The 26,999-nt window shown below is 39.2% G+C and overlaps 2 protein-coding genes across 2 annotated transcripts; both read left to right on the top strand.

Moving 5' to 3' along the window:
- The first annotated feature begins 3,588 nt into the window (after window positions 1-3,588).
- Window positions 3,589-4,518, top strand: LOC149452669 (olfactory receptor 11L1-like). The gene has a single exon (XM_089689329.1). It carries the CDS (start codon window positions 3,589-3,591, stop codon window positions 4,516-4,518), a length of 930 nt encoding a protein of 309 aa, XP_089545455.1.
- A 20,971-nt stretch (window positions 4,519-25,489) lies between these two features.
- LOC149452668 (olfactory receptor 11L1-like) lies at window positions 25,490-26,422 on the top strand. Its single transcript, XM_089689328.1, has one exon. It carries the CDS (start codon window positions 25,490-25,492, stop codon window positions 26,420-26,422), a length of 933 nt encoding a protein of 310 aa, XP_089545454.1.
- The last annotated feature ends 577 nt before the right edge of the window (window positions 26,423-26,999 follow it).

Genomic DNA, 26,999 nt, shown 5'->3' with positions numbered 1-26,999 from the left:
TAAACTTACAGTAACATAACATTCCATTCATTATCTGATTAGCTACAATATTTCATTTATTTAATATATTTTCTTCAAACTAAACTGGAAATATTAAGCTTCCTTTCAGAGAACCCAAAAAGGAAAAGTTTGACATGTCCTGGTGTGGAAGAATGAAAGTCTTAACTCCAGATATTCTTCAGTGCCTATTTTCTAACTTCCTGACCTCAACCCCATAGAACACCTTTGGGATGAATTAGAGCGGAGACTGCGAGCCAGGCCTCCTCCCCCGACATCAGTGCCTGACCTGACAAATGTGCTTCTGGAAGAATGGTCAAACCTCCCCATAGACACCCTCCTAAACCTTGTGGACGGCCTTCCCAGAAGAGTTGAAGCTGTTATAGCTGCAAAGGGCGGGGCCAACTCAATATTGAACCCTACGGACTAAGACTGGGAGGCTATTAAAGTTCATGTGAGTGTAAAAGCAGGCAGCCCAATACTTTTGGCAATATAGTATAAGTATATATATATATATATATATGATATAATAATGTACAGGTTAGAAAATAAACCAACAATGCCTTTTTCTTGTCCAATGTTTGGTTGTTTGTATGAGTACTCATAAAAGCAAAAGAGTCATTATTGGTTACAGTTAGAGATGAGCGAATCGAACCAGGCGAACCGGAATTCGAGTCGAATTTCAGGAAATATTCGATTCGCGTCGAATCCGAAATTTTGCCTACTTCGGGTGCGCGAATCGAATATTTCCCGATCAGCCGGCAAAAGTGTCCCTGCAGTGAGCTCCGCTATTTCTGACAGTTCTCTGACAGAAGGAACACATGTTTAGCGGTTGAAACATTGTATCTATTAGTTTCCATTTAGGATACAGATGTTTCAACCGCTGTACATGTGAAGAAGCTGTCAGAGAACTGTCAGAAATAGAGGAACTCTGCACATACACTTTTTGCCGGCTTGGAATTATTCTTATTTTCATCCTACTTCTTCTTCTTCTTCATCCTCATCCTCATCCTCAGAAGAAGAAGAAGAGGATGAGGATGAAGAAGAAGAAGTAGGATGAAAATAAGAATAATTCCAAGCCGGCAAAAAGTGTATGTGCAGAGCTCCTCTATTCTGCAGATACACTTAGAGGAGCTCTGCAGATACACTTAGAGGAGCTCTGCACATACACTTTTTGCCGGCTTGGAATTAATATTATTTTCATCCTACTTCTTCTTCTTCTTCTTCATCCTCATCCTCAGAAGAAGAAGAAGAGGATGAGGATGAAGAAGAAGAAGAAGAAGAAGTAGGATGAAAATAAGAATAATTCCAAGCCGGCAAAAAGTGTATGTGCAGAGTTCCTCTAAGTGTATCTGCAGAATGTCATTTATGGAAAAAAATAGATACAATGTTTCAACCGCTGTATGGAGTGAATGTCCCAGAACTGTCAGAAATAGACTATTTATGACAGTTCTGGGACACTCACTCCATACAGCGGTTGAAACATTGTATCTATTTGTTTCCAATTGTTTTCATCTCCAAGGGCATTTAAATTAAAGGTACAGTGTTCTGCACTAATTTAAAGGCTCTCTGAAGCCTAGAAACCCTTTTAATAAGTTAAATTCGTAGCGAATTAATTCGCATCGAATCGAATTTCATACTGGAATTCGCCGAATCAGCCGAATCGAATTTTTGAGAAATTCGCTCATCTCTAGTTACAGTAGTACAAAACACATTTTGCAAAGCCTATACATATTGTGAAATAAAATCATGAACTAGTTAAGCTAAAAGTCACCTTAGGACACCAGAAAAAACCTGAAGGCAGTGAAAGAGGAAATAGCAGTCCAATGGGTCTGCAGGCCATGGCCCCCTTCAATTAGAGATACACTACATTTTTAATTAATTTTAATCAGTGCAGTTAATATTCTAGTATGTTTACTATATATTTTGTTTATTCCTTTGAGGATTTATTTTCTTTGTCCAAGAAGACCAATTACCAATGCATGCAAAAGATTATTTATCCTCAAAAGATTTTTTAACATGGCTATATAATAAAATAGCTAAAAAAACAATTATATGTATTCACTCTAATCTATGACTGTTTCATGATCTGACTTACAATATTTTCTGATAAATTAATTTAAAAATACATGGACACTTTTTCTGTCAGTACTCTTAGCCTATAAAAATAAAAATAGTAACATAAGGTTTAGAATCTTTTATGTAACATCACAATCAAACATTGTAAGCATTTTGCCTTCTTGTTAATTTTTGATTGTTGGGAATCTTATTGAGATTTTTTTTGTTAGGAAATAAAATCTATGTTTTTTCTTTTTTTTGTAGATTAAAAATTTGGTACTAGGTTCCTCCCATTTCCCTAGCATGAAATAGTACTGGGCAATATGTCTTGCATGGTTGTATTTGTTTGTACCTTTTTGTTCCAAGTGTTAGTGTATGTTTTTTGAGTTATATAATGCCTGAAAAAGAGACTGTATAAGTTCTAAAAACTTACATAGGGCATCATTCAAACACTATACATTCTGTTTGTTGGTGACTAAAGGTTATAGGCAAAATGTTTCTATCTATTTCCTTTTGTATTCTTACATAAGTTTGCATGTAATGTTTTTGTTTCTTTAAAATAAAAAATAGATGTATGGCCACATTGCATTAATGCACTTGCTTTAACATATCACCTTACCAGCTACCCATTTTGAATGGGCTGGCAGCACAATTTAATGCTTGAAAAAATACACATGGAATATTGCTGATGCAGTGCACCTCAATGATTCAGATGCATTGGGGCACCATTTGAAATGAATAAACCCACAGTGTCTAACATGTTTTACTCTGGAAATGGTTTCTTATGGTAATATAGTATAGTAAATAGTAAAATATTTTAGTAGTGTATAATGACTTCAATTACAATATATCTTATCTTGGCATTTATTGAAATCAAGAGATGCATGAAGCTCACAATGTTTTCTTTTTGGTTTAGCATAAAAATGCAGTCTAAAAGAGCTTATTGTCCTTCTTTTCCCTTTCTCTTCCCTTCCCATTTTCCTTCCCTTCCCTTGCCCTCCGTTTGCCTTCCTTTTCCTTTCCCCTACTTCCCTTCCCCCTTCCTTCTATCTCCCTTTCCTTCCCTTCCTATTACCTTTCATTTCCCTTTCCTTCCCTTTATTTTTTTCCCTTTTTCCTTCACCTTTCCTTCCCTTCACCTTTCCTTTTCCTTTTCTTTTCCATTTCCTTTGCCATTCCCTTCTCTCCCCTCCTCCTTCCCAGGGGCGGACTGACCATTTGGAAACTGTCCGGGGTCAGTAGGGGGCCCCATGAGATGCCCCTGGTACCTTTTTCATAGGCTTTTTTTGAGTTTGGGCAAGGGCACAGTGGCCCCATGATCCTCTATTGCCCGTGGGCCCCATGAGTTGTCAGTCCGCCCCTGCTCCTTTCCTTTCCATTTTCCTTGCCTTCACTTCTGTTCCCTGTTGATTATTTACCTCCCCTACCTCTTTTTTCCCCTTCTTTTCTTCTCTTTTGATAGATATTTCCCTTCATCCCTTTCTTCTCTCCTTATTTCTATTTTTTCTCCCTCCCTTCCTTCTTTTTCAGGAAATGGCTACTAAAAACCAAACACAAATCACTGAGATACATCTTCTTGGATTCCAGAGTCTGAATGACTGGAAAATTATTTTATTTACTATACTTTTTATAGTTTACTGTGTGACAATTAGTGGGAATCTCCTTATCATATTGGTGGCCTTCTTTAAGAACCTCCATTCCCCCATGTACATGTTTCTTGTACAACTCTCTATATGTGATTGTCTACTGACCACAGACATCCTCCCAAACACACTTGCTGGTATATTGAGAGATGGGGCAGTTATTTCCTTTCCTGAATGTATAGCCCAATTTTATATCTTTGGTGGTTCTGAATCATTAGAATGCTTCATATTAACAGTGATGGCCTATGACAGGTATCTAGCCATATGTAACCCCCTTCGATATTCTTCCATTATGGACATGACATTGTTTGTGAAATTATCTGTTCTCTCCTGGACGTTGGGATTTTCTCTTATATTGGTGAAAACACTAAGAATATTTACATTAGATTTCTGTGGACCAAATATTATTGATCACTTCTTTTGTGATTTAGCTCCTATTTTACAGCTGTCTTGTTCAGAAACATCTGCTATAAAAATGGAGGTGGTCCTGTTGAGTTGTTTTGTGATGGTTTTACCTTTTGTTCTAACTGCCATGTCATATGGTTGTATAGTCAAAGCTGTCCTAAGAATGTCTTCCAGTATTGACAGATTAAAGGTCTTTTCAACTTGCAGCTCTCATCTAACTGTGGTCTGCATATTTTATGGGACATTAATTGTCACTTATATGCTACCAACAAAAGGATTATCCCTAACTATTAGCAAAGTGGTTTCTCTTCTATATACTGCGGTAACTCCAATGATGAATCCTATCATATACAGCTTAAGGAATAAAGACATCAAAGACTTTATCATTTCTTACACCATCGAGAAGCATAGATAATGCTCCCAATGACAATTCTAATTGTGTAAAAATACTAATAATTAGGGATAAGGTTCGGTTTAGGATCACCACTAGGTGAATCCCGAATATTCATAGTTCATGAACAGGCAAAAAATGTAGGAATGTGCTATATTAACTATAATGTACTACTTGGCCTTTGAATTTATGTCAGTTGGCTTAAAGGCCAATAAGAAAGCTTTTGAATAAGCCAGACCTCTCACTATAAAATGGTGGGTTCCCATCAACCCTACTGGCAATATACTTTAACTGTGATAGGGAAAGCACAGGGAGAGTTGAAGACAAAAGAAAAGATTGATGTAGGTCTAGTAGGCACTGGCTGGTCTCTTAAAGTAGATGTAAATCCTTACTGAATGTTCTATGGGTAGAAAAAAAAATCGATGTATCTTGGAGTAGTTGTCCTGCAGCATCTTTGCATCCTGTTTCTGTCCACATGCACTACAGTGACAACATGTTGTATGTGTTTTTTCACAGAGCATATTTCCTAATTGTTGCAGTCCATTTTTTAAAGTGGATTTTATATTGAAATAGAAGGTTTACTCTATAGAAAACCTCTCATCCTCAAAGTCACATCACCTACAAAGGCATGTTTGATGTCACATAGGGTGTCTATTGGATAGGGTTGTTAGCCAGTGCTGAGGTAAGTATTTTTTTTTGCTTTGAAGTCTTTTTAACTTTGAGGGTGGGGGGTTTTCAATGGAGCATCACAAAAGGAGTACATATAGTAGGACTTTAAATACCCCTCCAATGGTAAAATATGCACACAACAAAGATTGCTAAAAATAATTTACGTATCTTTATTACATCAATTTAAAAACACTTCAGATAGTCTAGCAAAGCAATGGGCAAACTACGGCCCGCGGGCCGTATACGGCCCGGCGGACCTTTTAATCCGGCCCGCGGAGCTAGGATCCCGCTAGGCTCCTCTCACAGTCCGCCCTGAAGACCGGTGTAGCATGAAAATCTGTCTCCAATGAGGATCTGTCCCCCTCGACGTATCTGCGCATGTGCCGGAGATCGCTGATCGGCTGCTAATGCCTGAAACTGGCACATACGCAGATACGTCGAGGGGGACAGATCCTCATAGGAGACAGATTTTCATGCTACACCGGAACGGCGCGGGAATACGGCGAGAGGAACGCGCGGAGTAAAGGTAAGTGAATTGACACAGGGTGGACTTGGGGACTTAATATGGGGGATGAATTAATATGGGGAATTAATTACTATAGGGGGGATGAATTACTATGGGGGATGAATTACTATGAGGGATTAATTACTATATGGGGGATGAATTACTATATGGGGGATGAATTACTATATGGGGGATGAATTACTATGGGGGATGAATTACTATGGGGGATGAATTACTATAGGGGGGATGCATTACTATGGGGGATGAATTACTATGGGGGATGAATTACTATATGGGGGATGAATTACTATGGGGGATGAATTACTATATGGGAGATGAATTACTATATGGGAGATGAATTACTATATGGGGGATGAATTACTATATGGAGGATTAATTACTATATGGGGGATGAATTACTATGGGGGATGAATTACTATATGGGGGATGAATTACTATGGGGGATGAATTACTATATGGGGGATGAATTACTATATGGGGGATGAATTACTATATGGGGGATGAATTACTATATGGAGGATTAATTACTATATGGGGGATGAATTACTATGGGGGATGAATTACTATATGGGGGATGAATTACTATGGGGGATGAATTACTATATGGGGGATGAATTACTATGTGGGGGATGAATTACTATGGGGGATGAATTATTTTGGGGAATGAATTACTATGGGGGATGAATTACTATGGGGGATGAATTACTATGTGGGGGATGAATTACTATATGGGGGATGAATTACTATGTGGGGGATGAATTACTATGGGGGATGAATTAATATGGGGAATGAATTACTATATGGGGGATGAATTACTATATGGGGGATGAATTACTATGGGGGATGAATTACTATAAGGGGGATGAATTACTATGGGGGATGAATTACTATGGGGGATGGATTACTATATGGGGGATGGATTACTATATGGGGGATGAATTACTATGGGGGATGAATTACTATGGGGATGAATTACTATGGGGGATGAATTACTATATGGGGGATGAATTACTATGGGGGATGAATTACTATATGGGGGATTAATTACTATGCTTACTATGGGGGAATATTACTATACTTACTATGGATGACACATACACATCATTCATCTACTCTTGGTCCGGCCCCCGGGTCCAATATATGAACCCATTGCGGCCCTCAAGTCAAAAAGTTTGCCCACCCCTGGTCTAGCACATTGGCTCATCCATTTTTTACCAACTGTACTGACGATGACACAAAATCCGCAAGTTTCCACCTCCCATACCTCATCCCCTCCCACTGCTCCCCACCCCGCTCCCTTCCCCCCTCTCCCCCCCCCCCCTTTTTTTTGTGTTTCCCCTACTCCCAACTTTTCTTCTCTTTTCTTCCTTCTCTTACAGATTCCTATATATATATATATATTTCAGTTATTCATTACAGGAACATTTGGCAGGTGAATAGCATACCTTCCTTATTTTTATTAGCGGCTCTCACGACAATTCACACTTGCATTCCGATATCTCTATCATCTTACAGTTGTAATAATAACTTTTACATATGTTTCGAATATATCCTCCCTCCCTGTACAGACTTACACATTGACATATATTTGATGGAGGTACGATGCCTCAATCCTCTATAGCGCTTTAGAATAACACCTGAGTATTACAGGCCTATCCTTGTCGTGACCCGACATGTTAATTTTACTCACAGTGTTGCATTTCATTCCATTTTTTCCTGTTTCTTGTTTTATGCTTTGTCAAACGCCTGATATCAGATTCATACGCATATTTCCTGTACCATTCTGAATCTCGCTAATAAATTTTTATAGAATTAAAAAAAAAAAACACTTCAGTTAAAAAAATCTAAAATTCATAATCAGATGCCAAGTCTACCACTTGTCTTCCACATAAATAAGCTGAAGAGCTGTTGCATAGGAATCCTTAGAGATCACTGCATGTTAGCAGGTGCTTTTTGAGAGATAACCCACTTCATCAGGAACTTAGATCTCTGATATGGTCAAAACCGATCACTGGAATGGTAATGGAAAATACAAATTAAAAAAACCTAATACATATAGTACGTCTTGAAGAGCAACACTTTTACACATACATTATATACAATGATAAATATAGGAATAAACATCTATCCCCAAAAAAGGGGAAACAGAGGTGAGAAAGAAAGAAAAATGGGGGTGGGTGGGAAAGGGGGGTAGGGGAAAAGTAGATGGGAAAAGAGGGGAGGAGAAAAGAAAGGGAAAAAAAAAGAAAAAATGATAAAAATAATTCTGAAAATTAAACTAAATATATATATACCTTGCAATATACAATCAGGTCCATAAATATTGGGACATCGACACAATTCTAACATTTTTGGCTCTATAAACCACCACCATGGATTTGAAATGAAACGAACAAGATGTGCTTTAACTGCAGACTGTCAGCTTTAATTTGAGGGTATTTACATACAAATCAGGTGAACGGTGTAGGAATTACAACAGTTTGCATATGTGCCTCCCACTTGTTAAGGGACCAAAAGTAATGGGACAGAATAATAATCATAAATCAAACTTTCACTTTTTAATACTTGGTTGCAAATCCTTTGCAGTCAATGACAGCCTGAAGTGTGGAACGCATAGACATCACGAGACACTGGGTTTCATCCCTGGTGATGCTCTGCCAGGCCTCTACTGCAACTGTCTTCAGTTCCTGCTTGTTCTTGGGGCATTTTCCCTTCAGTTTTGTCTTCAGCAAGTGAAATGCTCAATCGGATTCAGGTCAGGTGATTGACTTGGCCATTGCATAACATTCCACTTCTTTCCCTTAAAAAACTCTTTGGCTGCTTTTGCAGTCTGCTTTGGGTCATTGTCCATCTGCACTGTGAAGCGTCCAATGAGTTGTGAAGCATTTGGCTGAATATGAGCAGATAATATTCCCGAAACACTTCACAATTCATCCGGCTGCTTTTGTCAGCAGTCACATCATCAATAAATACAAGAGAACCAGTTCCATTGGCAGCCATACATGCCCACGCCATGACACTACCACCACCATGATCACTGGTGAGGTGGTATGCTTAGGACCATGAGCAGTTCCTTCTCCATACTCTTCTCTTCCCATCACTCTGGTACAAGTTGATGTCGGTCTCATCTGTCCATAGGATGTTGTTCCAGAACTGTGAAGGCTTTTTTAGATGTTGTTTGCCAAACTCTAATCTGGCCTTCCTGTTTTTGAGGCTCACCAATGGTTTCCATCTTGTGGTGAACCCTCTGTATTCACTCTGGTGAAGTCTTCTCTTGATTGGTGACTTTGACACACATACACCTACCTCCTGGAGAGTGTTCTTGATCTGGCCAACTGTTGTGAAGGGTGTTTTCTTCACCAGGGAAAGAATTCTTCAGTCATCCCCCACAGTTGTTTTCCGTGGTCTTCCGGGTCTTTTGGTGTTGCTGAGCTCACCGGTGCGTTCCTTCTTTTTAAGAATGTTCCAAACAGTTGTTTTGGCCACGCCTAATGTTTTTGCTATCTCTCTGATGGGTTTGTTTTGTTTTTTCAGCCTAATGATGGCTTGCTTCACTGATAGTGACAGCTCTTTGAATCTCATCTTGAGAGTTGACAGCAACAGATTCCAAATGCAAATAGCACACTTGAAATGAACTCTGGACCTTTTATCTGCTCATTGTAATTGGGATAATGAGGGAATAACACACACCTGGCCATGGAACAGCTGAGAAGCCAATTGTCCCATTACTTTTGGTCCCTTAACAAGTGGGAGGTACATATGCAAACTGTTGTAATTCCTACACTGTTCACCTGATTTGGATGTAAATACCCTCAAATTAAAGCTGACAGTCTGCAGTTAAAGCAAATCTTGTTTGTTTCATTTCAAATCCATTGTGGTGGTGTATAGAGCCAAAAATTTTAGAATTGTGTCGATGTCCCAATATTTATGAACCTGACTGTAAGAGCTCAGATTTGTTTATATATACATCTTAAGATGACAATGGAGTGGGAAAATCTGTCCAAAAAAGTTCCGCCAGCCCATGGGAAGACCACCAAAAAGAGGGTATCATAAACCAGAGAAAGATCTCAAAATATATCTCAGAAAATAATGTTGCCAGTAATAGGGTCAACCTCAAAAAAGGCATTTGGCTCTCCCAAACCAAATTTATAAATATGTATCTGTAGAAACCCATTCCCAGCAAATACCCACTATGTGTATGTAATAAAGTAACAGCTGTAAGCTTACCTCCAATGAATACAAATTATGTATATGGTAAAAGAATCAGGTGAGAACAATATAATAAAAAGCTTACCCAAAAAAGAAAGCAATTTCTGATTGCATGTAGATAGTCCAAATGTGTTGTGAGTTTTCAATTAAGCAGATGTTCCTTTATCATTGAAGATCCACTTTAATGGTCACAATGGAGGGATGCCAAAAATGTGAACCAATCTATGGCTCTACAGAACCAAAATAACAAGAAACAATAATTACTGGTGCAGCTGTTCAAGTATGTAACACTGATACTAAACAAAAAGGTATTTATATATAGCTCTCAACAGTGACTTAATCAACAGTGTCCTTCCAAATGTCCAAGTGAACCCTCAAATAAAAACTTTCAATTTATAATATGTGTGCATATTCTTCTCAAAGTTCTCTGTGCGTAAAACGCCTGATAATGTGACAGGTGCTCTTTAAAAAGTGCTCTTGAAAGGTGCTTTTCTGATAGTGATCCCCTTAGTGACCACACTCATCCAATTTGATTAACCCCTTGCTTTCGCAGTGGAACAGGGACTCCCTCCTCTGGATAATGCAGTGGATTGAGTGGGCTCTAAAAGTTAAATATGATGCAACCGTAGAAACTTCAGCTCCAACTGTCATCTCTTCCTCCAGGAAAGGGCATTCAGCTCAAGACCATATTGAATTTTCAGACACAGCCACAAGTGAAACTTCACTGACACGGGAGACATCCATGTTTGCTATTTGCTCTCCACATTGGAAAGGGGACCTCCGCTGTGTTGATTTAATGCGTATATACATTACGCATCTGGTGAGTGGGTATTCTTACCCCACTGATTTGGAGCACCATCACAGAAGTTTTATTGCTGCTATTGCACCGATACCTGCACTAACTGTCACTTGCGGATTATATACCTCCAGTTGTAGTTCGATATATGTTCAGCTGGACTTTTTATCATTATTAATGATTTTTATTATTATTATTATTTTTTATCATATACTCTTAGTGCTGTGCTTATTTATTTATTGTCATTTGAGGTTTTTATATTGGTTACCTTTTTAGTTCTATAGCTGCTATTTATAGAGTGCTCACTTTTTCCTTTATTTGATCATATTCTTAACATTGGATGTCCTAGACCAGTGGTGGGCAACCTTTTTTTTCAACTGAGCCAAATCTCGCCAAAACCACGATTGAAATTTATTTTGAGAGCCACATTTTTAAAACTGAAAATACATCCCCCATATAGTAATTCATCCCCCATAGTAATTCATCCCCCATATAGTAATTCATCCCCCATATAGTAATTCATCCCCCATAGTAATTCATCCCCCATATAGTAATTCATCCCCCATATAGTAATTCATCTCCCATATAGTAATTCATCCCCCATAGTAATTCATCCCCCATATAGTAATTCATCCCCCATAGTAATTCATCCCCCATATAGTAATTCATCCCCCATAGTAATTCATCCCCCCTATAGTAATTCATCCCCCATAGTAATTCATCCCCCATAGTAATTCATCCCCCATATAGTAATTCATCCCCCATAGTAATTCATCCCCCATAGTAATTCATCCCCCATATAGTAATTCATCCCCCCTATAGTAATTCATCCCCCATAGTAATTCATCCCCCATAGTAATTCATCCCCCATATAGTAATTCATCCCCCATAGTAATTCATCCCCCATAGTAATTCATCCCCCATATAGTAATTCATCCCCCATAGTAATTCATCCCCCCTATAGTAATTCATCTCCCATATAGTAATTCATCCCCCATAGTAATTCATCCCCCATATAGTAATTCATCCCCCATATAGTAATTCATCCCCCATATAGTAATTCATCCCCCATATAATAATTCATCCCCCATATAGTAATTCATCTCCCATATAGTAATTCATCCCCCATAGTAATTCATCCCCCATATAGTAATTCATCCCCCATATAGTAATTCATCCCCCATAGTAATTCATCCCCCATATAGTAATTCATCCCCCATAGTAATTCATCCCCCATAGTAATTCATCCCCCATATAGTAATTCATCCCCAATATAGTAATTCATCCCCCCTATAGTAATTCATCCCCCATAGTAATTCATCCCCTATATAGTAATTCATCCCCCATAGTAATTCATCCCCCATAGTAATTCATCCCCCATATAGTAATTCATCCCCCATAGTAATTCATCCCCCATATAGTAATTCATCCCCCATAGTAATTCATCCCTCATATAGTAATTCATCCCCCATAGTAATTCATCCCCCATATAGTAATTCATCCTCCATATAGTAATTCATCCCCCATAGTAATTCATCCCCCATATAGTAATTCATCCCCCATAGTAATTCATCCCCCATATAGTAATTCATCCCCCATAGTAATTCATCCCCCATATAGTAATTCATCCCCCATAGTAATTCATCCCCCATAGTAATTCATCCCCCATATAGTAATTCATCCCCCATATTAATTCATCCCCCATAGTAATTCATTCCCCATATAGTAATTCATCCCCCATATAGTAATTCATCCCCCATAGTAATTCATCCCCCATAGTAATTCATCCCCCATAGTAATTCATCCCCCATATAGTAATTCATCCCCCATATAGTAATTCATCCCCCATAGTAATTCATCCCCCATAGTAATTCATCCCCCATATAGTAATTAATCCCCCATAGTAATTCATCCCCCATAGTAATTCATCCCCCAAAGTAATTCATCCCCCATATAGTAATTCATCCCCCATATAGTAATTCATCCCCCATAGTAATTCATCCCCCATATAGTAATTCATCCCCATATAGTAATTCATCCCCCATAGTAATTCATCCCCCATAGTAATTCATCCCCCATAGTAATTCATCCCCCATATAGTAATTCATCCCCCATAGTAATTCATCCCCCATATAGTAATTAATCCCCCATATAGTAATTAATCCCCCATATAGTAATTCATCCCCCATATAGTAATTCATCCCCCATATAGTAGTAGTAAGTAAGTAGCAAGTAGTAAGCCAAGTCCCCCCTGTGTCAATTCACTTACCTTTGCTCCGCGCGTTCCTCTCGCCGTGTTCCCCGCGCCGTTCCGGTCTTCAGGGCGGACTGTGAGAGGAGCCTAGCTCCCCTCACGTTCGTCACGCTGCCCCACCTACACACATCCTGACAGCCAATCACTAGCTATCAGGATGTGAGTGGCAGCGAGACTGGCCAATCATTGCTGGGCTAGCTGCAGAGTCCTCGGCCGCCCGAGAGGAAGGAGGGGAGCGGGCGTCCGGCACACAGAAGAGCCGCATTAAAATGTGTAAAGAGCCGCATGTGGCTCGCGAGCCGCGGCTTGCCGACCACTGTACTAGACATTCATGGGAACCAAAAGGAGAAAGGGTGCCCTCATAGTGTAATACTGCCTTTATTGCGAAAATTATATCAAGTATTGCACTTACAATTGTACTAAAAACAGTAGCCTTGAAAACAGTAAGGACAATGTCAGAGCGCTGCTGTTCACGTGCGTTCCACGGACAGGATTTGATATCCCTGGAAACTACTGTAGAAGCTCCGCCCAACGCATTTCTCCCCTTCCATTGGAAGTCTTTAGACACAGGAAGTTTCGGTTTCTCTGGCTATCTTTTATACAATACTTGCTCCTCCTCTTCCTATGACCCAATTCCTTTTCCTGTTAACAACTCACTTCCTATCCTTCTCTAAATGCCTGGGATTTTGTTTGAAGGATCACTTGGACATTTGGAAGGACACTGTTGACTAAGTCACTGTTGAGCGCTGTATATAAATACATTTTTTGTTCAGTATCAATGGATGGATGCATCTGGGAAATAAAAACATCAACACTGAAGCTTATAGTTTCTTTAGGGTGAGCACATAAGAGGGTGATTTACAGGCAGGAGATAGTGGGATACAGGGACAGAACATTATAAACCCATAACACATAGACCATCACCACCCATAAACATAGACCATCATAACAATCACTAGGTGTTACTTTCATAAAAGATATTGGGTAAAATAAAAATAGGCTCTCTGAGTGATATTATCATGTTATTTCTTGTATGAGATTTTTTTTACATCTATTTTAACAAGCTATGTTTGAGCTTTTTGAATTGTGGAGCTGAGGGACGTTATTTTATCTTCCTTGACTGTGTGCATAGACCTGCCCAAAAATCTTCTTAAGGACCAATATCTGCCCAAAAAAACTGATCGAAAGCTAGCTCTTCAATTGTCAAGCCAAAATGTATATACACTCACCGGCCACGTTATTAGATACACCTGTTCAATTGCTTGGTGACACAAATTGCTAATCCACCAATCACATGACAGCAACTCAGTGCATTTAGGCACCTAGACGTGGTGAAGATGACTTGCTGAAGTTCAAACTGAGCATCAGAATGGGGAAGAAAGCAGATGTTTGCGTTCCTATCTGCAAAATTCATTCTGTTCTGTAGCACCACACAAAGGAATCTCCCAAGCAGATAATCTAAACGATTGGTATTTTTTTCTATTTCTCTCTTGAAGTTGTATTATAAGACCCTCTGTACTGAAATATTTAATACGCTTATTTGCTTTGCTTGATGTCCTTTATGGCAATGTCCATGCCTTTTTGATAATAGATGGCCTATTAGCCTTGAAAATGGCTGGAATGTATCATCAATACTTGCCCCAATAGACTTCAGTGAGGTTCTGGTTTCATGGATTTCAATGAGCAGGTATTGTAGCAGAGTCTACTGCAGCTATAACAGTCACTGGCCTTTTACTCCTCTCTTCTTGGGGTCTGCACTGCACCTGCATTGTCCCTAATGGGCAGATCTCTATTCTTAACCCCTTCCAGTCTGGACACTTTCACCCCCTTCCAGTCCGGACACTTTCACCCCCTTCCAGTCAGGACACTTTCACCCCCTTCCAGTCCGGACACTTTCACCCCCTTACAGTCCAGACTCTTTCACCCCCTTACAGTCCGGACACTTTCACCCCCTTACAGTCCAGACACTTTCACCCCCTTACAGTCCAGACACTTTCACCCCCTTCCAGTCTGGACACTTTGCCCCCCCTTCCAGTCTGGACACTTTCCCCCCCCTTCCAGTCCGGACTGGAAGGGGGTGAAAGTGTCCGGACACTTTCACCCCTTTACAGTCCAGACACTTTCACCCCCTTCCAGTCCGGACACTTTCACCCCCTTACAGTCCAGACACTTTCACCCCCTTCCAGTCCGGACACTTTCACCCCCTTACAGTCCAGACACTTTCACCCCCTTCCTGTCCAGGCCAATTTTCAGCTTTCAGCGCTATCACACTTTGAATGACAATTGTGCGGTCATGCAACGCTGTACCCATATGAATTTGTTAGCATTTTTTTGAGACAGATAAAGCTTTATTTTGGTGGTATTTATTCACCACTGGGATTTTTTTTTTTTGCTATGTAAATGAAAAAGTCCAAAAATTTTGAAAAAAAGCGTTTTTCTTATAAAATTTTGCAAATAAATAATATTTCATCATACATCTTGGCCAAAATTTATTCCGTTATCTTTTTAATAAAAAAAAAATAACCCAAATTAGTTTATAACCAAAAATTATAATTTTTAAACTTTTTTTTTACATTTTTGTTTTATTTTTTTTATATTATTATTTATGTTATTTTTATTTTTTTTACATACTATCACCCTATCATGGTGACACTGTACTACTTGTGGGGCGGTGATGAAGATTTTTTTTCTTTTTACATTGATTGCTTTTACACCCATAAAAGCTGTAAAAGCAATCATTTCTCCTTCTCTCTGGCTGCATTCTTGCAGCCATTGAGAACTACTGTGTGAGCTGTGTATCATGTGATCTCTGTAATCATTCGCAGATCTCACACGTAGTAAGCAATGATGTCATAAGTGACATATTGCTTACTACTCTGCATGTGATCACTGATTGGCCAATCAGTGATCACATGATCGGGACCTTGTACAGAGGTCCCGTGCGATGATCAGTGTTCCACTGTGTCCGGGGAACACAGCGGGCACCGGATCGCGGTGCTGCGCGCTCCCAGGAAGTGTGCACAAGCAGGGGGCGGGGAGGCCATTTATAAATGGCCACCCAGCCCTGCACTGCCACCAGACGGATGGGAGGTGGTTAACAGGAACTGCCAGACACGCATCCATAGTCCTGTCTTGCCAGGCAATGGAAGCTTTTCCCTTGCAAAAACTTCCTGGCTTACATTGCCGTCACTTTGGTTACTCCAAAATATGCCAATAAAAGGATTTTTTGGTTCCCCTAGTGCTCAAAAGAGAAGTAGAGTTTAAAAAAAAAATTTGCTCACCTAGGTGAATGCTGCATCAATCTGATGCTGCTTCTGCTCCCTACCACTTCTAAGACTGAGAACTGAGCATTCAAAGACCCCTGATCACTCAGTTCTCATCCTTCAGTAAGCAGACAGCGGTGACTGTCAATCATCGGCTGTCTGCTCTGCCCCTCCAGTGTTCACTGGAGCACCGGGCTGTGGAGAGGACAGGAGTGGCTGGCTCAGGCTCTCAGCAGCATGTGTAATTGGCCATCTCCATTTGACCGATGGAAATCTTTCTCCATTTGCAGTTCTCATTTGACCATTGTCTGCATTTTCTGTGGAACACTAATTATGATTTCAAACCCGATGTGATTCTGCGCTTAGACAAACACAAAAGTGAAAAACAAGCAGCTGGCACAAGCCAAAGATACCAAATCTCAATATAAATAGTATAAAAAAGTGCAGCGCTAAATACAATAAGACAAACATAAAAAATAGTGACAATCGACCGTGATCAAATAAATGTCCATGTTAACAGCCGGACAGTGGCAGTGCAGAGTCGGATGGCCGTTTATAAACGGCCTCCCCACCCCCTGCTTGTGCGCGCTATTCACAACAGCGCTATTCACAACAGCCTTGTACCATGTGACAAGCTGTGACCAATCACAGCTCAATCAGTACTTCTCAATGAGTGCAAGAATGCAGCCAGAGAGAAGGAGAAATGATTGCTTTTACATCCTATATGGGTGTAAAAGCAATCAGTGTAAAAAAAAAAAAAAATCTTCATCACCCCCCACAAGTAGTAAAGTGTCACCATGGTGACACTGTACTGCTAGGGTGACAGTATGTAAAAAAAAAAAAAAAAAAAAAAAAATAAAATAAAAATGTAAAAAAAAATGTTTAAAAATTATAATTTTTGGTTATAAACTAATTTGGATTTTTTTTTTTTTACTAAAAAGATAACGGAATAAATTTTGGCAAAGATTTATGATGAAATATTATTTATTTGCAAAATTTTATTAAAAAAAACACTTTTTAAAAAATTTTTTGGAGTTTTTCATTTACATAGCAAAACAAATAAAAATCCCAGTGGTGAATAAATACCACCAAAATAAAACTTTATCTGTCTCAAAAAAATGGTAAAAAATTCATATGGGTACAGTGTTGCATGACCGTGCAATTGTCATTCAAAGTGTGATAGCGCTGAAAGCTGAAAATTGCCCCGGTCAGGAAGGGGGTAAAAGTGTCCGGACTGGAAGTGGTTAAAGTCCGTGAAAATAAGTGAATGTCCACCAAAGTGAAGAAAAAGGGAGGATCCACTCTTCCAATAAGCATGAAGATACAATAACACTCCAAAGTGCTTTACCACAGATGAGTGTAAACCCTCACCGGAGCAGTAGGGCCTTCAACGTAATGAAAAGCCAAAAAATGCTTAAAGGGTTCGACCCCACAGCATTAAAATCCTTTGGCTCCTCACAAACACTGCATTCTCCACCAAATAGTGGCATGTAACATATATAAAGGCTAATAGGGTAGTATGTTCTAAAAGTACATTTATTGTAAAAAGAGAATTGCAATTGCAATCTATATGCATCAGGAAGACATTAAGCTATGATGGAATTGCAGAAAAACTTGATCGAACTCAAAGAAAATTCCGCCCAACGTAGTGACATCACGTCAGGCTCCACCCAATGCTAATTATGATTTATATACTCCAAGCAAAAGGATTATTTTTGTCTTTTCTATATTGTACATGATGGCGTCACCAATGCTCAATTCTTTAATATACAGTCTAAAAAATGAGGGCATGAAACATGCTGTTAAACATTTTTCTAATATCTGGGTACATTGACCACTGTGTTACTGAGTTGTTATGGATTACGTGACATAAAATTCAGCGCAGTACATTTTAAAGTCTAGTAAACACATATCTAAAATCTTCAACTCCACACCAACCATTTACACTCATCAATTAAGAGCTGTTAGGGTGCAGACATTTGTAGCCAGTCTCCACTTCCACAGAATTATAGAAACAGTTGGGAGCAGTGGCGAACTGACAATTTGAGTACTTGGGTACTGCCCGAGGGTCCGGGGTCAGTAGGGGGCCCTATGAGATGTCCCTGATACCTTTCATAGGCTTTTATGGGTGTGGTTTGAGTGTTGGCGAGGACACAGGGGTCCCATTATTTCTTATTGCCCGGGGGCCACATGAGTTGTCAGTCCGCCCCTGGTTGGGAGTCACATTCTATCTTAAATTCTTCATGTTGTTTTATTCCATTAAGCCAATGTGAATTCATACAGTCTGTCTGCACCCAATGTACCACACTCTCCAGGCCCATTTCACCCCTAAGGGCTTGCTCACATGGATTAGAGTAGGTATGTACTCTAATGCTTTATTGAACTACTCAGTAATTGGTTGGAGGACGTGTTTATTCCTTGGGCCCCTTCTCACTATAAGCTCGATGGTTATACTTGCTCACAAGATTAACCGCCTCCCACCCACCATATAGTACAATGACGGGCGCAAGGTGGTTCTCTCGTTCTGGGAGGCCATCATATGACATTGTCCCACTCTAACCGCGCATGCGCGGCTCCGGGGGCACGCAACGCGGCGATCGCTGGTGTGCTGTGTCCCTCGGACACAGCGGATCACCGATCGACAGAAAGAGCCGAAGATGGTGGCTCGGTCATGTGATCAGCTGTGTCCAATCACAGCTGATCACATGTAACTTATTACATTTGTTATCGGCATTTCTCTCCTCACGAGCTGTCACGTTGACAGAGGAGAGGAGAGCCGGTAATCAGCATTCCTCGCAGGGGACATGTACACTTATGATCAGTGTGCCCTGATGATCAGTGTGGCCCCAGAAGTGCCACCTGTCAGTGCCCATCAATGTCACCTGCCAGTGCCCATCAATGCCACCTGCCAGTGCCCATCAATGCCACATCAATGCCACATATCCGTGCCTACCAGAGCACATCAATGCCACATATCAGTGTCCACTTGAGCTGCCTTTCAGTGTCACCTATCAGTGCCAGTCAGTGCCACCTATCAGTGCTGCCAGTCAGTGCCACCTATCAGTGCCAGTCAGTGCTGCCTATCAGTGTCACCTATCAATGCCCATCAGTGCCACCTAACAGTGCCGCCTATCAGTGTCATATATGAGTGCTGTCTCTCAGTGCCCATCAGTGATGCCTGTCAATGCCCATCAGTGCCACTGCAGCCTCATTAGTGCACATCAGTGAAGGAGAAAAATCACTTATTTACAAACGTTTATAACAAAAACTAAGAAAAAATTTTTTTTTTCAAAATTTTCAGTAGTTTTTGGTTTGTTTAGCAAAAAATAAAAAAACCCAGAGGTGATTAAATACCACCAAAAGAAAGCTCTGTCTGTCTCAAACAAATTCTAAAAATGTCATATGGGTGCAGTGTTGCATGACCGCGCAATTGTCATCCAAATTGCGACAGCGCTGAAAGCTGAAAACTGGCCTGGGCAGGAAGGGGGTATAAGTGCCCTGTAGGCGAAGGGTTAAAATATCAATTTACATTTAAGAAAGAGTATAACCTGACCTGAGCTTGGCCTCCATGTCTTCATATAATGATGGGTCTTAAACTTTTTAAAAGGCCAGATCTATTTTTCTTTTCATTTTGGTTTGCAACCTTCATCTCCGATTACGTTTTTTGAGCTTATCTGTCATGACTGTCCCAGATGTAGGGGTCTCATCTCATATTTATATTGTTTCTTTTTGGAGGCCATCTTTCCCATTCCTCCCTTGTATAGACAGAAATGGGAGGCTGATTGTGATATTACCTTTTCCAATGATCAACGGGACTCCATGGTGGATAATATATGGAAGGGATCTAGATCTCTTCTGGTCCGTGAGACGGCCCTTAACATTTTAACTCGTTGGTATTATACCCCCTCTAGACTGCATATCATGTTTCCAGGAACATCACAACTCTGTTTTAGGGGTTGCAGCCTTGCTGGTACCCTTGTGCATACGTTTTGGGCTTGTCCAGGTCTCTCCTTGATCTGGAATAGAGTCTCGGTGGTGGTCTCTGCCTTGGCTGATACTCCGATAACTATGTCTTTGCAGATCTGTTTATTGGGTGCTCCTATATTGGGGGTTCCAGTCAACAAAATGAGGCTAATCCACATGATTTGTGTGTCCTCCTTATGGGCCATTGCCCTTCACTGGAAACCACCGACAGTTCCGTTGGCCTCAGTTTTGAGGAAGGTTGATATGGTTATGCTCATGGAACGTATACACTATACGTTGCTAGATAGGATGCACTTATTTAACAGAAAATAGGATGGTTGGAAAACACATTGACATCTATTGTTTGATTGATGATCTACCATGGTTTGAGTCTCTAAACAGCTTGGTTGTTTTGTATTTTTTACTGACTACCTCATTCATGTACTTGCGTTTATATCTTTATGAATGTATTTTATAATACTGTCCATTTCCTATGTGCCTTTTAAAAATTTTTTTTTGATATTTTGTACCTCAAAAGATTGCACTGTTTTTGTTGCCTAACTCTTAATAACAACGTTTTTTTAAACAGTTGAACGAACGTGCTTGGCTTCCTGCCAGCAGTTGCGTGCCGACGTCATGCTCGCGCTCCTGTACACAGCGTTCCGGCACAGACAGCACTCCAGTACATGCTGCAGAGCACTATACTGTTTGCACACGCGGACAGTATAGTGCTTTGCACTTTTCTGTTTTCACGTGTACATATTGTTTATGGTTTGAAGATTATTGTATATTATGTTTTCTGCAGTATTCATTTTTTGTCTCCTCAAATATACGGTCCTGAAGCAGCTAAATGTGAAACGCGTTGACAGTTGAAGATGGACAAAGTATATATATTCATGCCAACTACATGTTATGAAAACCGATCTCTTCAGGGAAGCCTATCCTGCCCTCAGCTAATAATGGAATCTTCTACTCCTCCTACCAGTCCACCCCCTACAGTTACTACCTTTTGTACTACTAGCCCCTCCATCCTAGATTGTAAGCTCCAAGGATCAGGGCCCTCAAATCCCTCTTGTATTGAACTGTATTTTCACTGTATTGTCTCCCGTTTTCACAGGCTGGGATATAAAGTTGGACAAACAAAGTATTTATTGGCCTGACTACATGCATTGCACCATGTGCCAAGGTGAGCAGGATCCAGTGCTTGAAGCAGCATTACAGGCCATCATCATGGCATGGTTCCCAGGTATGGCTCTCAAGTTGTTACTGAGGTTGTGTCTAGCTACTCCCCTGTGGTTTGATGCAAGGAGAGTTCATCAACAGATCTCAGCCAATGATTCATGACCAGGACCTGCTGATTGGCTGTGTCAAAATAACAGCCTAGAGCTCTATGTTAGTAAACAGCACAGAGCTCCATACAGAGTGAGGGATCTGTAGTACAAAGCAGCACACTGTAAACATATTAACACTTGCTAGGCACACTTGATTGCCCCTAGATGTTAACCCTTTCCCAGCCAGTGTCTTTAGTACAGTGACAGTGTATATTTTTAGCACGGATCACTGTATTAATGTCACTGTTGATGTCATTGCTCACAAAGTTTTAGTCAGCGTCAGATTTCCCACCACAATTTCACAGTCCTGTTGTAAGTCACTGACACTGTATTTAAAAAAAAAATTGAATTCCATTATATACATGTATTGGGATTTTTTTTTACCAAAAATATGTAGCAGAATACATCTTGGCCTAAATTTTTGAAGAAATTTGAGTTTTTAAATTTTTTTTTTACTGAATACATTTTATAGTAAAAAGGAAAAAAATATAGTTTTTTTTCAAAATTTGAGGTCTTTTTTTTGTTTATATAATAAACTAAATTTAAAAAGTGGTGGTCAAATACCACCAAAAGAAAGCTATATTTGTGTGAAAAAAAAGATATAAATTTAATTTGGGTACAGTGTTGCTATTGTCAGTTAAAGTAGCGCAGTGTTGAATAGCAAAAAAACTTCCGGGTCTTGAAGGGGGTAAAATCTTCTGGGGACTGAGTGGTTAAGCTAAGAGTGATTTCCACATAAGGGAGAAAAGGTTCATTGCTTTAGGACACCAAAAAAAATAAAAATAAAATGGAGGCAGTGAAAGAGGAAATATATATATATATATATATTTTTTTTTTATTTAATTTATGTTTTTATTGTTTTTTTTTTTTTAATTCTTCTGAGGATTCATTTTCTTTGTTCAAGAAGGCCAATTACCAGTGCATGCAAGAGGTTACTTATTCTCAAAAGATTTCCTACATGGCTATATAACAGAGTAGCTAAGCACATATTACACATGCTGACTCTAAGGTGGGACTATTTCATGAGTCGATTTACATTATATTCTCATAAAATAATTACAAAACACAGAAACACTTTTACTGTCAGTACTGGAAGCTTCCTGTAAAACAAGGTCTAGAATCCGGTATGTAACGTCTCAACATAACATCGCATGTATTTTGCTATATTGTTACCTTCATGCAAGATTTTGAATGCTAATTTTTTTAAAGTTGTGAATCTAAATGCATTTTTTTGCTAGAAAATAATATTTGAATTCTTTTTTTCTACATTTTAAACTTTTTTGTGTAGATTTTAGATTTGGTATAAGGTTTATCCTATTTACTAGTATGAGGATTCTTCAAAAAGTTTACACGCTTTTTTAAACTCTATTATATACAGTATATGAAAGTGTGGAAAATTTTGAAGACCCCTCGTATTATAGTAGTGTATCATGACTGTAAATTTGATATGTTTTCTTGTTGATTTTTAACCAACTAAAGACACATCACTTATTCAATAAAATCGAGGAACATGGACTTTACTGCAACCACATATTCATTTTCTTAAAAAACTATTTTTATTATAGAATATATAAAATAGTTTAATAAAAGCTTGTTGTTCTCCCACACCCTCCCAGGGACATCATTTTTGCTGTCATAATACCACACAATTCAGTCAAGCATTATATTGTATTGTAGTAAGCACAATAAGAGAATGTTATTATTGATGTTGAAATATTATAAGTATACCAGGTTCATGTGTTCCTTTTATTTATGTCTAGATTACAAGTTGTCACTGCACACTTTTACGCTCCTAAAAAAGTGGGCAACCGCAAAACATGCAGAGCAGTATGCAAGGACAGTGGAACCCCCACCCACTATTATGCTGCATGAATGTTTGAACCTTAAGTATATATTCCATAGCGAGGAAGTTTCTCCACCAATCATCTTCTGGTGCAATTAAGAATGATTTGTACCTGATTGTATTAGGCCCCTTTCATACGGGTGTTCCCTTTTTTTTCCATCAGTTCAGTCACATTTTTTTCCAAGCAAAAACTGTTAAGTTCACATTTTCATCAGTTTATGTTTTTTTTTTCATCCATTTACATCTGTTTTTCATCCGTTTACATCCATATCATCAGGTTTTTGTCCGTTTTTATCCGTTTAAATCCATTTGTGTCTGATAAATCCATTTTTTGTCCGTTTACATCCATTTTTGTCTGTTTACATCTGTTTTTCGTCTGTTCCAGTTTTTTTTAATGGTAGAAAAATAGGGGTTTCTTCCGTTCAAAAAAACTGATGTTGACAGATGTGGACATTAATGGATGTAAACAGATGATCATCCGTTTATAACCGCTAGTCCATAGAAATACATAGGTGTCCATTTTTCATCCATAAATGGACAAATTAAAAATGGACATACGGAACGCCCGTGTGAAAGAGGACTTAAACTATTTTATGCATTGTGTAATAATGCATACATATGTGGTTGAAGTGGTACCTATAAAGTCAGTGTTCCTTGACTTTATTGAATTATGGACAATAGGTATCAGATGTGGCACTTTTTATTAATATATAAACAGTTCCATTTTTACCGCCCAGTTGACCTTCCGCTCAAAACCTCTTCAAATAAATCAAGACATGCATAAAGCTCAGTACACAAAGTTTTTTTATATTTAACAAAATGAAGCAGTGTAAAGGGGCTAATAATATTTCCTTCCCTTCCCTTCTCCTCCCCTTCTCTTCTTCCTTATCTTCTTTTCATTCCTTTCCTTTCCCTTCTCCTCCCCATCTCTTCTTCCTTATCTTCCTTTCATTCCTTTCCTTTCCCTTCTCTTCTTCCTTATCTTCCTTTCCCTTCCTCCGTATCTTCCATTCATTCCTTTCCCTTCCCTTCCATTCTCTTCTTCCTTAATGTCCTTCCCTTCCCTTTTTCCATATCTTCCTTTCCCTTCCCTTCCTTTCTTTCACTTCTTCTCTTCTCTTCTCTTTTCTTCTCTTCTCTTCCCTTCCCTTCTCTTTCATCCTTATATTCCTTTCTATTTCTAACAATATTTCCTTCCCTTCCCTTACCCTCCCCTTCTCTTCTTCCTTATCTTCCTTTCCCTTCCCTTCCCTTCTTCTTTATCTTCCTTTCCTTCCTTTCCCTTCCCTTCCCTTCTTCTTTATCTTCCTTTCCTTCCTTTCCCTTCCCTTCATTTCTCTTCTATTCATCCTTATCTTCCTTTCCCTTCCCTTCCGTTCTCTTCTACCTTATCTTCCTTTCCTTCATTTCCCTTCTCTTCCCTTCTTCCTTATCTTCCTTTCCCTTCTCTTCTGTTCTCTTCTCTTTCATCCTTATCTTCCTTTTTATTTCTAATAATATTTCCTTCCCTCCCCTTTCCATCTCTTCTTATTTATCTTCCTTTCCCTTCCCTTTCCTTCTCTTCTATTCTTCCTTATCTTCCTTTCGTTCATTTCCCTTCCCTTCCCTTCTTCCTTATCTTCCTTTCCTTCCCTTCCCTTCTCTTCTTCCGTAACGTCCTTTACTTAATTTCACTTCTCTTCTTCCTTATCTTCATTTCCTTTTTTCTTCTGTTCTATTCTTCCTTATCTTCCTTTCCCTTCCCTTCTCTTCCCTTCTATTCTTCCTTATCTTCCTTTCCCTTCCCTTCTCTTCCCTTCTATTCTTCCTTACCTTCCTTTCCCTTCCCTTCTCTTCCCTTCTATTCTTCCTTTCCCTTCCCTTCTATTCTTCCTTATCTTCCTTTCCCTTCCCTTTTCTTCCCTTCTATTCTTCCTCATCTTCCTTTCCCTTCCCTTTTCTTCCCTTCTATTCTTCCTTATCTTCCTTTCCCTTCCCTTCCCTTCCTTTCCCTTCCCTTCTCTTCTTCCTTAACTTCCTTTCCTTAATTTCCCTTCTATTCTTCCTTAACTTCCTTTCCTTAATTTCCCTTCTCCCTTTCCTTCCTTTCTCTTCTCTTCTCTTCTCTTCCCTTCATTCATCTCTTCCTTCTATTTCAGGAAATGTTTAAGAAAAACCAAACACATATCACTGAGATATATCTTCTTGGATTCCAGAGTCTGAATGACTGGAAAATATTTTTCTTTACTATACTTTTAATAGTTTACTGTATGACAATTAGCGGGAATCTCCTTATCACCGTAATGGTGGCCTTCTGTAAGAACCTCCATTCCCCCATGTACATGTTTCTTGTACAACTCTCTATATGTGACATTCTGCTGACCACCAACATCATCCCAAAAACTCTTGCTGGTATATTGAGAGATGGGCTAGTTATTTCCTTTTCTGACTGTATAGCCCAGTTTTATGTCTTTGGTGGTTCTGAAGCATCAGAATGTTTCATATTAACAGTGATGGCCTATGACAGGTATTTAGCCATCTGTAACCCCCTCCGATATTCTTCCATTATGGACATGACATTGTTTGTGAAAATATCTATTCTCTCCTGGATGTTGGGATTTTCTTTTACATTGGTGGCAACATTAAACATGTTTACATTAGATTTCTGTGGACCTAATATTATTAATCACTTCTTCTGTGATTTTGATCCTATTTTGCAGCTTTCTTGTTCAGAAACATCTGTTGTGAAAATGGAGTCAGTCTTTTTGTGTGTTTTTGTGATTGTTCTGCCTTTGGTTCTAACTGGAACATCATATGGGTGTATTGTCAAAGCTATCCTAAGAATGTCTTCCAATATTGACAGATTAAAGGTCTTTTCAACTTGCAGCTCTCATCTAACTGTGGTCTGCATATTTTATGGGACATTAATTGTCACTTATATGCTACCAACAAAAGGATTGTCCCTAACTATTAGCAAAGTGGTTTCTCTTCTATATACTGCGGTAACTCCATTGACGAATCCTATCATATACAGCTTAAGGAATAAAGACATCAAAGACTTTATCATTTCTTACACCACCAAGAAGCATAGATAATCCTCCCAAGAAGAATGAAAATTTTGTAAAAATTTTAATAACTAGGGATAAGGTTCAGAACCACCACTACCTTGGATTTGAGGTAGAGCTTGCATGTTTATAGTTTGTGAACAAGCAAAAAAATGTAGGAATTTGCCATAATAACTATAATGCACTACTTGGCCTTTGAACATAGCTCAGCTGGGATAAAGTGATACTAATGTCTTGGATTTTTTTTGGTTTTGCACAGAACAGCCCAGATCCTCCTCTTCTTGGGTCCCCCGCCAGCGCTCCTGGCCCCTCTTTCCTGCCGTTTGCCCCTCATAGCAAACAGCTTGCTATGAGGGCACCCGAGCAGGCATGCTCCAGAGCCGTGGCTCTGTGTGTCTATTCACACACAGAAAACGTGAATTGCAGTGCTAAACAAATGATAAACTACTTAAAGCATATTAATAATATAAAGTGTCAAAAGTAAATATCCATAAAAACAGATGGGGCAAACCAAGGTAAATAAAAAAAAAAATATGATAAATCAATGACCATCCACCACCATAAAGAGTGCTCTTGCTTGTAGAAAAAACAACTCTACTCTATGTAT

Source organism: Staurois parvus, unplaced genomic scaffold, assembly GCF_062004578.1.
Source record: "Staurois parvus isolate SC_StPar_1 unplaced genomic scaffold, SC_StPar_1.0 ptg000470l, whole genome shotgun sequence".
NCBI lineage: Eukaryota > Metazoa > Chordata > Amphibia > Anura > Ranidae > Staurois > Staurois parvus.
This window is presented reverse-complemented; position numbering and strand designations above follow the sequence as displayed.